Raw genomic sequence first — 15117 nt, forward strand, 5'->3', positions numbered from 1 at the left:
TGTAATGACAGAGCAGTGAAAATTATGTTGGAAAAGAAATTTTGGGATAAAGAAATTAAAGAGACCAAACTCTTGGAGATCATTAAGAAACACAATGCTTATATAACAACATTTTCTTCCAGAAAAGTGTTTAAAAAAAAAAAAAGTGCTGTACAAGACAAACTGAAAAATTACAACAAATAATACTAACTCAATTTCGATAGATGGAAATGACTACTTACTGACAGGGTGTAATTTCAGAAATAACTGAAGATATGCAGTCAGGCCATTAATTAGCCAGAAAAATGTTTAAAAATCAGTGTTGTTACAATAAATGGCAAAAATGGAAAGGCGTGCAATAACAACAAATCCTAAAACCTAGACAATTTAAATAAAAGCTCTTGACTAAAACCTGGAAAACAAATGAAAGAAACTGACACATTAGAGAATATTTTCTTTTGAAAAAATTAGTTACATCACAGGATCACCTACAAAATATATTGATTTTTTAAAAAAAGAAGTTAGTTTCACAAAACAGTAATAGCTTAAAAAGGAAAAGATAAAACTAATAAAGATAGATGGACAACTTAAATAAGCCAATCTTCTTGAGAGCATTTATACATAAGAATGGAAGAGCAACAAATGGGAATGATATTTCTACAATCTTTCTATGATTATTTGCATTACAGAGCAAGTGAAATTCCTACAACTGAACTTACACCTTGTGAGAGAGGGGAAATAATAATAAAGTAAATAACATTAGGAAAAGCATCTGGACAGAACAAATACTGGAAGTATGATTATAAAGCATTGATGCTTCAATTTTTACAAGATTTCACTTCAAACCTATCCTTATTCAAAACTTAAAAATTAATTGAAAAAAATTAATGTTGATAAAACTAGAGTGTGAGAACATTTGAAAAATCTAAATTTTTCAGGTAATCTACAAAACATTAAAAGGAATGTCTCTAACTGGTCTTGCCATTTATTATACCTCTTCCCTATATCTTTCAGTGATACCCAAGTAATTGTTTTAGCTGTTGTGAAATCCAAGTATTTTAAGCTTAGGCTAATTTGTATTTTTCCTTTCTGTCTCCTCTTCCAAAGGTACAAATTAAGGAGTCCTAATAGGAAATTTGCAATTTTGAAATCTGGGAATACTTAAGATTGAGTTTCCTTCACTTTATAATGATCTTTGTACTTCCTAGCCTTTGTTCAATGGCTATGTACTCATCCTTTGGACTCCTTTGTAGAGGGCCACAGATATTGGGGGAACTCTGGGTGGGGTGTAAGACCCTTTAACTCATAGGAAACCTGATGACAATATCTGGTTCGGCTCCCCATCCTCCCTTTGGTGTCTGCCTCACCCTTCCTGAGAAGTCAAGGAGGGAGTGACCACCTGTGTTCTACTTGAAGCAAGGGATACTTAAAGATACATTTACATATCAATAGCAGGATGCTTAATTAACACTTGCAGTGTGCTGTGGTGATGAAAAAGTTCTATAGTTGGCACATGCTCAGTGTGTTGTAGTGATGTAACAGTACTGATTTAGGGGACTTGAAATAAAGACTCCATTTTTGATAGTGTTGTGGGTCTCCCACTTTCTTCACAAAGACCAAGGACTTGAGCTGGTCCTGAGATCCTCCTGAGAGCTAGTCCAACTCTTTGGCACCCCAGCATTGGGGCTTTAGAAAACATAGTATATTTTGGTACCTCATAGTATATATTTAGTACCTCAATTTGGGGGCTCTAGAAAGCATACTACACTCCTTATTTGAAAAGCATTATGGAAATACAAGTACTTTGGTAGTCTATGTTAACTAATATTGAAAATTTCTCTCAACATTATTTCTAATTATTTATTATTATTACAATTCATTTGAATACCTATTGCCATTCTTAAGATGGTATATATTAGGCAGTGAAGATGCTGGAAAGCCATCCAATCTTCTTAAAAAAGTGTTTAATTTTCTTTTTTAGAGTCTGACTTCCTGGCCAACAGGGGTGTTTTGCTTATTTTACTGATCTCTGTATCTTCTAAGCAGCATGGAGGTTTCTCCTGTGGTCAGTTAAAAAAATGCCTTTTTTTCCCTTTCAACTTGCACTCACTTACCCAAGTTGTAATTTGTTATATCTCTTTATTATAACTTCTTCAAAATCTAATTTGCCCAACAATTTCTCATTTGACTGATCTATACTGCTTTCCAAAGCCTTCCTTCTTATAGTACCTAATCATATAATAATAATTCTGCATTACTTCACTTAATTGGTTATTTTGTTCAATATTGTATCACAAGAATGTCAACTTCTTGAAGGCAGGGACCAAACACTGTGGTGCAACCGAAATAGAAGATTTGGAATCAAAAAGCCCAAGTAAGTACTGGATGTGGTCTTAACTTTGATAAATCATTTCATCTCTCTGTCAACCAATTTTCTCATTGGTAAAATAAATAGCTTGGATTAACGAATTACCTAAGGGGTGCTGATGTCTCAAAATGCCTTATATAAAAATTTTCATTTCTTCCTTTATGCCTGGCAGAGCTTTAGAAACATAGTAAATAGCTAATACTATAAAACAACCCTTAATTATTCCTGACTGTAATGTTTTATATGGTTTATAGTCTATGCTTACTAATGTTCTTGGTCCTTTATTTAAGTCTCTCAACTTTCCAAAACACCTTTTGTTAATATTTAAATGCTTAAAATTTAAATGCTCAATAAATGAGGCAGAGTGCTTAACAACATAGATAAAAAGCTATATGATAGATGTTTTCCTTCCAAGAAGCTCAAGACTGGGGATGATGAAACACAGAGAAAGGTCCAGATAAAATACCTTGAGATATCTAAGAAAGAGCTAGGAAGTGGCATTCAAGTGTATCAAATAACAAGAAGTTATTGTCTACCTACTATGTGTCAGGAATTGTGGTAGATACTGGAGGTACAAAAAATACAAGTCCACCTCCTTAAGGATCTCACATTCTATCAGGAAGACTATCTATACATTTAGATAAATATAGAATGTTATTTATATGTGTATATACATATGTGTTTACATACATACAAACACATTAGAAACAAATTATAATTCTGGAGAGGGATTAGCAGGGAAAGGAAATGTGAATTAAAAAGAAACAATTCTAAGAGGCAGAGGTGAAGAGATACATAATGCACTTAAGATTTGAGAGAAAAGTCAGCACAAAAGCCATTTAAAGGAGACATTGCAGAAAAAAAAGTGTTTGACCACAAAGCATAATGGACAAAATCAAGTATTTCCTTTCATCTTAGAATTTTACTCCAAAAATAAGTTTTGTTTCTACAGGTTCATTCACAAGATCTTCTTTTCTATACACTAAAATATTACATTAATAGAATAATGCAATGTTTGCAAGTTAGCAATTTAAATTACTTTTACAGTTGTCTACTCTTCAGATCGATACCTTATCACCCCCATTCCATCTTTTTTTTTTAATTACCAACTAAAGAATCCATATGCTGCAGACCATAAAACAATACAAGGACTAAGAGAGAATAAGTTTTATTTTAAGATACCTACTCCCTAAATTTATGAAATAAAATGGTTCTTTTTTTTTTTTTAAAGAATGCATATACTAAAATAAGACATGTTGCAATAAAATCTAACACAAAACAAAAAAACCCACATTTCATAAAGAAGTAATTTTAGCTGGAAGAGGTTTAATTTTAATTAAAACAATTTTCACAAAAATGTGTTTAAGAAAAACTATTATCACTATTTTTGAATTTTAGACTACCTTTTAAATGATCTGTGTGCAGGTTTGCTTGCCAGACACAAAGTTAATTATAATTTAATGAAGAAAAATTTAAACAAATTTTTAAAATACAATCATATCAGTCAGGATGGCACATTATTACAATTTGTTAAATTAAAAAAAAAAACTATCAATTTTTCAGCTGTAATCCAAATATTAAAAGTCTGGCTTCCTATTATATGCTTTGAATAGTAAATATGGCTAGAGCTCTCCTATAATAATTTCTGTCAATGAAGAATAATGACCATGATAATGAAGATAAGAAAACATGGATCAAATGTTATGTGAGTAGTAAATAAAAGGAGGGAGACGATACCTAAAAATGATAAAAACAAAGAAAAATGTTTAGTAAACCGAAATAGGAATTAAATAACAAAAGAAAGTCTGTTTGGAAACTTATGTGCCAAAATAGAACTCTTGCTTCTTTCTCCACCCCACGAAATCACTGGAACAGTAACCCTTTTTAGATGTTATTGTTGCTAAGGTTTGAAGATATTGCTGTCAAGCTTGCCATTTATACTACTTTAGAGACCAATACATGATCTGACTCTTCCTCCCTCGAAAAGCTACGTCTGCATTTCATGAGATGGACTAGAATTCAAAACAATCATTACCTATTATGAATGAACAAATTCAACGTAAGCCATTTGTAGTGTTTATTTATTCATTTCCTTTTCTACTCACTGAAATCATACCAAAGATTACAGTGATTCTTTAGGTTAACATTGAGTTCTAAAATCTCAAAACTAAGTTCTTTTTCAAATATTACTAAAAGCATTAAATGCAAATTTAAAGTTAAAATGTGCAATCTTTATTCTGACATTCAGATACATCAAAAAAAAAATTTTTTTTTCAGTAATAAAACTAACTGCAGCATTTTAGCTGCAACTGGCTTTTGAGGATAAAGCACATGCACCTGTTCCAGTTGGTTTATTGCACATCATTAGGTACAGTAATCATGTATTATTCTCCATTCACATGTGTAGTAGGAATATCCGTTTCCCACCACCATATACATTTTCCATAAACAAAACTAAATTTTCACATAAGTTGTTATGACATAAATCATAAAATATATTTGGTAATATAATATAGTTAATTGTAGCACTTTTTAGGTGTAACTTAACTTTTGCCCTGGGAGTTTATTTCCCCACAGAAAAACAGTCAGCAATGAGGAATCAATACTGTCAACAGTGCTGCACATACCACCCACCACTACTTAGTGAATTTTTTCACTGGCAATTAGTGCAGCAGAAACATAGGAAAGAAAGCATTGTGCTTAGGTTAACCAGTTTGATTCAGCATTGAGTACCAAGTTTGTACATGATTTTGTTAAAAATGCTATCCTGATAAGACATTTTGCCATGAAACAAAAGCATGCAAGGTAAAATGTTAAATAAAATGCACCATAGGAATGTTTTAAAATTTGTTCCATGGTGTTATACAGAATTGATTATAACCAGTTAAAAAATTTTTCATTTCAAAATGAAAGCGTTTATTAATTGTGATAAGAGAAAATTAGCATGGTTTTACATGATCCCTCAATGTTGGCAACACATATGCTAAAACATACATTTGATAAAAACTTCCTAAGAAACAGTCCAAAAATTTCATAAGGCAGCTTACTAAAAGCTTCAGTATATTTTAAGTATATTTTGTTCCTAAGTATATTTTGCCCTATTAAAATGTTAACTTTTTGGAATTGTATTATCAGCCAATCAAAGCCTGCTAAACCTAATACTGCTGCATATAAAATACTAATATATATTAAGAAGGTCTCTGCTAAAGAAATTATTTTTGGTATGGTACAAAGTAGAGAAATCTATCATTCAGTGAACTAGAAAAGTAATTAAAAAACTCTTTAAAAACTGACTATGTATACACACACACACACACACACACACAAATTTTGGTTTCATGCACAGATACTTTAAAAATAGGTAATTTAAACTATTATAATTAAACTAATGAATATCCAGAGTCACTTGATATATTTCCTGACATCTGTCCTAAGGAAAAAAAAATTCTAATTCTTTTCTAATTAACTATATTAAATAAGCTTATTAATTGAAAGTTCAAAACTTCCAGATGACTTTTCAAACTGATAACTGATGTTTATCAGTTTTGTGTATGATGACATTCTACAACTATCTTAAACTGACTTTAAAAATGAGATTTGCAAAGTATTTCAATCTTTTTTAAAGTGCCTTTTAGACTTCTCCCACAAAAAGTTTTACAATAAATGTTGCCAAAATTTTGCCTCAGGAGTTGAGATTTTTGACCAAATGACAATCTCTTGCCAAGAAAGAGCAGCAAAACTCAGTTACAGGGAATCAAGAGCTGCTGTACCTATAACCTGGCTCTATCACAGTAATTACACCTTAAGTAGTACCACTAGCTGAAAGTGAGATGAGACTATAATGAGGGTTCCAGAATATGTACATATCAATTTCATAGAAACCCTTCAAAATAAGTGACAAGGTACTACCCACAAAGAATAAACTTGTAAATCAAGTTCTACTGTTAAACTTTTATGGCATTTAAAGAAAAGAACATCAATGTCTTTTGTAAGCAGCAGCAAAGGAGAGCCACATCTATATAATTACCATTATAACCAATTAAAGAGAAAAAAACACAATGAAAACCTTTTTTATAATTAATCAATATAAATTATAACCACTTGAATTTCTTTTATTAAAAAACTCTGATGTTTGATCCAACAGATTGTTTTCGCCATAGCGACCATAGCCTATTCCATCAATCTAGGCCACCTGTTCCTTAAATACTTCTCTGGAACTTCCTCTACATTTCCCCCCCCCCCCCCCCCCAAAAAAAAATCCTTTTTGGAACTCAGGTGGTTAATTGCTTACAACTCTCAGAAATAAATCTGCTTTTATAAATGCAATTATTCATTTTTAGGATTTTATCACCTAGAAAAATATTTTCACAGAAAAGAAAAACAAGCATTATCTGTGAAATAAAAAGATGAACATGAAAAATTATACCATTAACAGGTGGTCTCATTGCATGTAATTTGTGTTCATAAATCTAAGTGGTCATAATAAAATTGCAACTTATATAAACATTAAAGTAGTTATAATAAGTCTCACAATTCTTATAATTTGCACATGGACAATTCACCAAATACAACTTTTAAATGCTAATTTTCCCCCCACTTCAATTCTATGTTTTAATCAATTCTCTAAAGGAGTGGAAGAAATAGGGTGGGACACAGAAGGGGAAAGAAAACTTGAGAAAATGCCAATTGGAGTATCTAAAAAGTTGTTTGCTGTTTTTATATGTCAGCCAATCACCTTACGAGAAATAATCAATTTAACCTTTGGCTTTAGGTAGGTTGTAGTTCCCTGAGCTAATAATGACAGATAACTATAACCATAATAATAAAGTTTAACACTGTTGAAGCTTTACAAAAGAAAAACATCAAATCAACTTGTTACAAGTATTAAGAAAATTTTAAGCAATAACCAGGTTCTTTGCTTTTTAGTGTAGATCACTAACAATTACCTGCTCCTTATAGAGAAGCTAGAGGAAATGGTTCAACAAAGAATCAAACTGGTTTATGTTGGTATATCATCACACTGAGCTTTCTTTGCTCTTTTGCTGTGAGCAGATAGTGATTATTTTGGAGGAAGAAAAATAAGAAAGTGTGGAATTAGTAATGCAGATGCTGAAAGGCCAAGTGACAAGACTACAAGTAGAATGCCTCCAGTAGATACTCCTTTGTTCCCATCTCTACTGGCATCTACCCCCAAGGGAAAAGGCCAGAATAACCAAAGCCAACTTAACAGTAGTGTGCAGAAATTGTCAGCTGACAAACAACATAAAAAACAAGTCACGCTGTGTTATCTGTGGTCACGTTCTTCAGGGTTAGTCCAGTAACTCAAGACTTTACATTCTTCTGTCTTTATTTATTTATTGATTTTAATTAAACATGTATAGGTTAATAAACAGACACAGTCCAGAGTTAGTAGGTTGGTATTATAACATTTATTAAAATAATGCTATGGGTTAATAGAAACAGCAAAGAACCAAAGAATTAAAATGCAAGCTATGTAAAATCCCAACTAAAACCCAAAATGTGTCTAATGTATTCATTCAGTAGCTAACTAAAAGCCCAAGAAAGACAACACTCTCAATATAATAAAGTACTGCAAAACAATTGGCAATTTTCAGTTATCAAAATTGTGGGTTTTGCATTTTGTATCCTTTTCTCAATCAGGAAAAAAATTCTTTTTGAATGTTATATAACATACATATAAAACAAGATAGAAAAATACATTATAAACTTGTAACAATGGCTGTAAATACATTATCTTACATGTTTCTCATAGGCAATAGGTTGGTTATGGTACATACATAGCATGAAACTACTAAGATAATAAAGAATAGACAAAATACATGTCAGCTGTACGGTAGCATACAAGCGACACTCCCATCTACCCACTCTAAAAAAAATTACATAATACTGTCAGAAAAAAAGTCTTAAAACTACATATTTTAATAAGAAATAAATTCAATAAAGAATGATAATACTGAGAACCAAGGCATTCAGAGATTTCAAAAGTCATGCTTTTTTAGTTGATCAAAAATTGCGTCAACTAAGTTTTCAAAAGTTTGTTTAGAGCAAACATTACTCATAAATGTCACACATATATTTCATACACTTACTTTCTTCCCAATAAAAGACCTTTGATAAACATCTAAAATGTCCAGGTTTATCATAGTTGAGATGAAACTGGAACAAATACTGGTATCATTTTAGCAAATCTCTCCTCAAATATTTTGAGTGTCGCGAGTTTATTCAACCAACCAAAATAAAAATCAAAATGGCACAGCATATATTGTAAGGAAATCAAAATATTGCATATGTAACAGGAAGACAAAGCAGTAGCACATTAAACAAAAGCTAGCTGAATACAAAGGGATGAATGTCTATTGCATAGTAAATAAACTGAAAATTATTTCCAAGTGAGACAAGGTGATAGATGAGGTCACCATGCAGGTGCTTACTGAGTTTTACTGCTGACCTTTGACTTAAAAGCTGTGAAGGTATGTAAGAGGGATTGAGTTGATAAGTTGGGGAACACAATGTTACTTGATAATTAATTTGCCATGTCTGGTACTGGTTTGTTAAAAAATGAATAATCACTTAGGTATTTAGAAATCAGCTTTGTGCACAAATTGCTTCAACTATTACACAAGGCCAACTGTTTGAACTTCACATGAATTAGGAAGCTTAAACGGATATATATATATAGAGAGAGATAGATAGATAGTTGAGCCTTTATATGCAAATTAATGCTAATTTCTAACATTCTTTTAAAAGTGAAAAGCAAAGAAAGTTAGAACTAATGAAAAAGTTGTATCAGAATTATCTGACATGGCAGATATAAGCTCTATAAAATTTTGGTTAAGTTTTAAGTAACTTTTGGACTAAAAATTGCTAAAATTCACAAAACTTTATTTTGTGAAATAAAAGTCACTACTATTTCAATCATTAAGAATATAACTCATCCCCTAAAAACAAAACAGCACTCTACTTCTTTTAATCTGATAGTGAGAAAGAGAATAACACAGTTTTTGTCTCAGATCCTTTGGGTTTGGGTTGAGCAAGTGCATGAAACAAAAGTACTTAAGATTTTAAAAGAATGAACATGTTTTAAAAATGAATGAGTAGTCTGGCATAAGATAGAAAAGTTATCAATTTTTTTTTTCACAGTATCAGATTTGGCAAATTGCATCAAGGTAACAGCAAATATCTTTTAATTCAAACCATCAACTCATGTGTCTTCCCCCTCACCTTCTCACACACTGGGCGGAGCGGCATGCATTCACTTGTTATCAGAGGGAGGAGCTGATTTTAGGAGACACTTGACTAAATGACCATGAAGGAAAATAAGGCACTTTCTTTTCTTTAGACTTATTCCAATACTTAAAAAATAAAAAAGAAAGACAAAAAGGCTCTTTTGGTCTTTTGTTTCTTGACAACCACCAGAAAAAATCATTTAATGAAATAAAGGGTTTCTTTGTTCTTTTTTTCTTTTTTTTTTATAACACTTGAAAGTATAAAATGCTACATTTCCAAAAATATATATTTTTTTTCTGCACCAGCACCCTTGTATAGTAAAAGTATCTACTTTTTTTGTTCATTTGTTTCAATGCACTACACTTTATCTACAATTTCATTACATGTATACAGCAAATAGGCAAGCATGGCTTTTACATCCTTAATGATTTTTCTATACAGGGAGGTTTAAAAAAAATATTTGAACAGTTTGCCCAGTAATGTGACACATAATGCATGTACCTTGTTCTCATATAATCTTTTAAGGAGGTGTAAAACACAGGCTCGGTAATTTTAACTCAGATTTTTTTTTTCTTTTTTAAAAAATAGTGTTGCAGTTTTGTTCTTTGCATTAGTTTTCAAAATTCCTTGTTAATTTTTCTTTCATGGCACACTTTCTTTTACTACATCAAATTTGGCAGGCAATATAAAAAAGGCTGCAACTTCTGCCCTTTGAGGGCACTGTAGTGACTAAACAGCATGTCAAATTTTGAATACTTTTTTGAAATCACTTCACCAATGACATCCCTGACCAAAGGTTCATGCATGATGCATCATCGCACAGTACATTCAGAGAGAGGGAGAGAGAGAGAGAGAGCTTTGACTTCACTATGAGAAGAAAAGGATTCCTAGAAGTCTCTCACAGTAACTGCCTCTGTCATCGGGTAGTTAAGGGCCATTCGTCTCCATTTCTTAAGAGAGGCCTTCTTACCGTTCGTTTAGGGCGGAACGCAAAAGGATGATCAGTGCTGAGGGATGGATTGGACCTTATTGCTTTACTACTATTCAGTGCAGGTTCTAGAACCACTTTCACCCAAACAGGGGGGAAAAAAGCGGAGTTGGAGGACAACAATTTCTTTGTCTTTTGTTTGGTTAGATGGTAAGACGAACGGACAAGTGCCTCAGCTCGCTGCACTGATGACAGGCAAGCAAAGGCGATTACCAGTTAACTGATCAGCAGGCAGGCATGGTCAGGTCATCATTGGGTGAAGAGTTCAGAGGTCAGAAGGTCATAGGTTAGTTGCCGGTGGCGGCTGGGTGGTTAGAAACAAAAAACAAAACAAAAAAAGAAAGAAAAGATAGAGAAGAGATTAGTTTCAGCTAGTGACGGCTTAATGACAACATGAAAAACTAATCACAACTAATTAAAAAAAAAACAAGCATGTTTAATTCTGACAAACTGATTGACACCATCTACAGAATGCGATAAAATCATGACCATCTTATATCATGATTTGAACATATGAAGAAGAGCCCACTCCCACAAAACTGGTTAACAGGAGAAAATAGAAATAAAATACAACTAACAACTAATGGTTAGTAGCAGTCAATGAAGGAAATTGAAAAACAAAAACAATGAATAGGTTTTGGAACTTGGTAAAAGAATTTTAAAACAGTCAGTGCAGTTATCAGTATCTGACTGCTATTAAGCATTAGTACTTCCCCAGGTGCAAGCATTAAAGCGACTATTAATGATGAATGTGATTATTAATAACTGGTGGTTAAAAGAAATGAATTTAAAGAATTTATAATTTCTACAAACACTTTAAACATAAACTCTGGGCCAAACAAGGTTTCTTTTGTTCAATAAAATTTTTATTGCTTTTCAATTATTCTATTTACAAACAACATGGAAATTCTTGGCCTCATGATACAAAGCAGTACTAAACTGTAGTCTAGCAGTGTAGGCATCATCATGGGAACCAGGAAAAGGCCAAGCCTTGTGCTCAAGCCAGTACTTTCCAGTTGAAAATACTATTTTACACATATAGAACACTTATAAAATGCACTTGCATGTAAACACTGTAAAGTCCTGCCATTTTAAATTCTATACTTAAAAAGCTCTAGATACATCAAAAAATAGAGGAAATATCTAATTGATACTAATATGGCATTTTAAAACTACAAACAGCTCTCTTTATTCAATTTCAAAGCTAATACTCTGCAAATACAATAGAATCTGACATTTCATATACATTCCTGCTTTATATTTTTATATTTTAAAAGAAGCCACCTGTAAATACTATTTTCTTTTGCAAAAACAAAACAAAAACAAAATTACAGTAAAACATAAAAAATTCTCAAGTGGAAAAGTTATCATTCCCAATGTCCTTGAGCTCTTCCTTCCTTAATCATTCTCTATCACATTCTGCTTCAACAAACTTGGTCCACTTTAACAGTAGTATGATTTTTTTTAAGACTTATTCAACAGCTTAATTAAAATCTAACAAATTCTGAGGTTTGATAGAGTATTTTGTACTGTTGCCATTATGACTAAGGCAGAGGAGATGAAAGTGAAAAATATAATCAGTGCAAAGTCAGATCTGTGCCATTTCATACAATGAAATCCAGTAGGTATAATGTTCACAGATAATAAGAGTTTAAATGACCTAAATAATGGGCTGATTTACCTTCATATAATTAAAAATGGTTTCTATGGTCTACCATTTAGGATACAATTTATAAACATTAAAATCATTATGCTAATGTGACCATATCTTCCCTGAAATTCTTCGAAATTCTGTTAATTGGGATTTTGTTTAAATTAAAAATGAATGTTCCAAGAACAAAGAAAAAAAAAATAAATATTTAATGTGGTACAATTTTACCACCTTGAGATTCTAGAAATACAGAATCTTAAAGCATTTTGAAAGATTATAATTTTGATTAAATGGTATTACATCTTATATAAATTAAATGAATGAAGATTTCTGTAAAAACAGAAAAGTTCTTGGCATTATCTTTTGTGGAGTATATAGCCAATACAAGCTACCAATTAATGATACCAGTACACCTGGGACACATCCTCTGCCAAGTCCCTGGCCTTCTACAGTACACACAGGTTTATCAAGTGTGCAACACCATTTACAATCCATTACAATTAAAAGTCAGTCGCCTGTTATAGGAATCAAATTTAGTTTTGTTTTATTTATAGTTGGGTCTTATTCTTAGTAAAACTATATTTGTCAAACTATCACCAATTCCAAAAAGTATACTTATAAGGATAACACAGTTTGACATATGCAAGGGCTGAATTTCTTTGCATTTATATGTATGTTTATACTACCTCTAAACCTATACAGTGGATTAAAAATAAAAGAATACAACCACCAACCAAAAAACAAAACAAAACAAAAAACCCCAAACCAAAAAAAGATTAAACAAAAAAAAAAAAAAAACCACCCAGTGTACAGTAGCATCATAAAATAATCTGAGTTATTTTAGAGATAGTCCTTAGACCCAATGACTGACATGTTTATAGTGACACTACAGTGGTGTACTAAAAATTAGTATTTCGGTTTGCTGACATTGCATTTTGAATTAAATCAGTAACAAAACTAAATCAATACATATATAATTACAAAATAGCTATACATGGAATGTGTTGACAATTCCCAAATAACACTGTAATTTTCCTTTAAATCTACTCATCAACCACCTCAAGGTTCAGGAATATCATGTATGCCAGTACTTATTGTTTTAAAATACAAAGTTTAAGAAAAAAATTGAGACATACATAGAAATAGTGTTCTTACATTAGAAAAATTATTTTAAAAACATTTTATATCCTACATGAAATGTTTTCTAACAATAAGAATAAAGCTCCAAAGTAAACTATTTTCCTTAAAAAGAAAAATAAAGGTCACACTTTGTTTTCCACAGAAGGCCTTGTTTTGATAAGTAGACACATATCTGTGTGGGGTTTTCTTGTTTTCTATTTTTTAGTTATTAAACATTTTATATTAGTTATTTTCATGAATGATCAGTTCACCATTGAGATCGTTCTGTATTTTTTTTATGACATGATTATATGTAACTTGTATACAAGTATGAGGCTAAATAAATATTATTACCATTTATCTTTGGAAAGTCATACTATTCTGGTGTGGATAATTCTGGCTCTGTTCAAATTAGTGGAAAACATTACAGAATGGATAGTGGTGACCATTTAAGGCAGCTAAGTCTTTGTAAATTCACAAATGACAAAGTTGGAGTGTAGGCCCTCTCCCTGTTTGCCACTAGTAGACTTTTGACCAACTGAATCGTTTAGGAGCAAATCTGCCCCATTAGAGAAGCTTGAAGAAATGTTTTGCTATCTTGTTTGGGAATTATATTTTGTAGTGAGAAAGCCTTCCAAAACAGTCCAATGTCAGCAAACCGAAAACAACACTTCTCAATAAAATTTACAATTCATGCAAAGGTCCAAAGGTACCTATAGGTGGCAAATTATAATGGTGAAAAGGAGAAAAATGAAGATTTATTCTCCAAAGTTTAGTCAATAGGAATATCTAAATAATTGGATCTATTCTCACTGCAGAACTTCAAAAGTTATTTTACCTTCAGGTAATATATTTTAGCAGCAAATGACAGGTGTCAAAGAATCCATTTTAGCAAAAGAATGAAAAAGTAAAAGAAAACTCCTTTTACTAATTCATATAAATCCAACTACCTTATATAGTAATCTTCACAGTCCTTACTTTGCTGACTTCAGTTAGGTACTCAACAAGCACTTCCTCATAGTTATGCAGTGGCTCAAATACTTTTATTGCAAAAGGAAATGAAAACTAAATCTTCAGTTTTCTCCAGAAGTACTTGGGAGGAATAATATCCTTTACCTCTCACTTAGTAAAGCACCCATCCATTTTATTTTGCAACACCACACAGATACTACAGTCAATTAAATGCTGATCTTAAAAAATTGGTGTGTGTGTGTGTGTGTGTGTGTGTGTGTGTGTGTGTAAAAACTAAAAGGCAGCATCAAAATTTTAAGAGCTCCAACTAAGCATGATTCATTTATATATTGCTAGATATTAGAATCCACATCATGTTAGATATTCCTATGTGGTTCAGTATGTTTAAAGATGGGAGGACCCAAAACAGTGATTAAAAGTGTTTTTAAAATTACAAATGTATTTAGATCTGTAAGGGAAGCAGAAGTGCACAGAAAAAAACCAACAATAACCCACCATAATACTTCTCTGTTAGGCATGGTGTTGCAAATTTCATGTATATCCCACGTATTTCTTATACACAAGAACTGCATAACTAAACTAACCTCGGTCTGCGGTCACAATCCTTTGGTAAGGATGGACACGCATATCGTGCCTTCGAACTTTAGTAGCCACCGCACCTAGTTAAATTGCAATTACCAAGACAAAGTTAGAAGACATTCATTTAAAAAAAAAAAAGGTAAAACAAAAAACAACACAAAAAATATCCATGAAACAAAAACAAAAACCAACAACAACAAATTAAAAAAAAAA

General features: G+C 31.8%; 1 protein-coding gene across 5 annotated transcripts in view; it reads right to left on the reverse strand.

Moving 5' to 3' along the window:
* Nucleotides 1–4410: 4410 nt before the first annotated feature.
* The window catches only part of QKI (QKI, KH domain containing RNA binding), a 173905-nt gene continuing 163198 nt past the window's right edge, over nucleotides 4411–15117 (reverse strand). For 4 of the 5 annotated variants that reach the window (XM_031937515.1, XM_031937518.1, XM_031937516.1 and 1 more), the window contains 2 exons: nucleotides 14910–14984; nucleotides 4411–10887 (listed from right to left, as the gene is read on the reverse strand). In XM_031937515.1, coding sequence (XP_031793375.1) covers nucleotides 10871–10887; nucleotides 14910–14984 — 92 coding nt within the window. In that variant the 3' untranslated portion in view covers nucleotides 4411–10870. The remainder of the gene's footprint in view (nucleotides 10888–14909; nucleotides 14985–15117) is intronic. The other variant, XM_031937514.1, reaches the window with a different exon arrangement.

This window comes from Sarcophilus harrisii, chromosome 4, assembly GCF_902635505.1.
Source record: "Sarcophilus harrisii chromosome 4, mSarHar1.11, whole genome shotgun sequence".
NCBI classification, from domain to species: domain Eukaryota; kingdom Metazoa; phylum Chordata; class Mammalia; order Dasyuromorphia; family Dasyuridae; genus Sarcophilus; species Sarcophilus harrisii.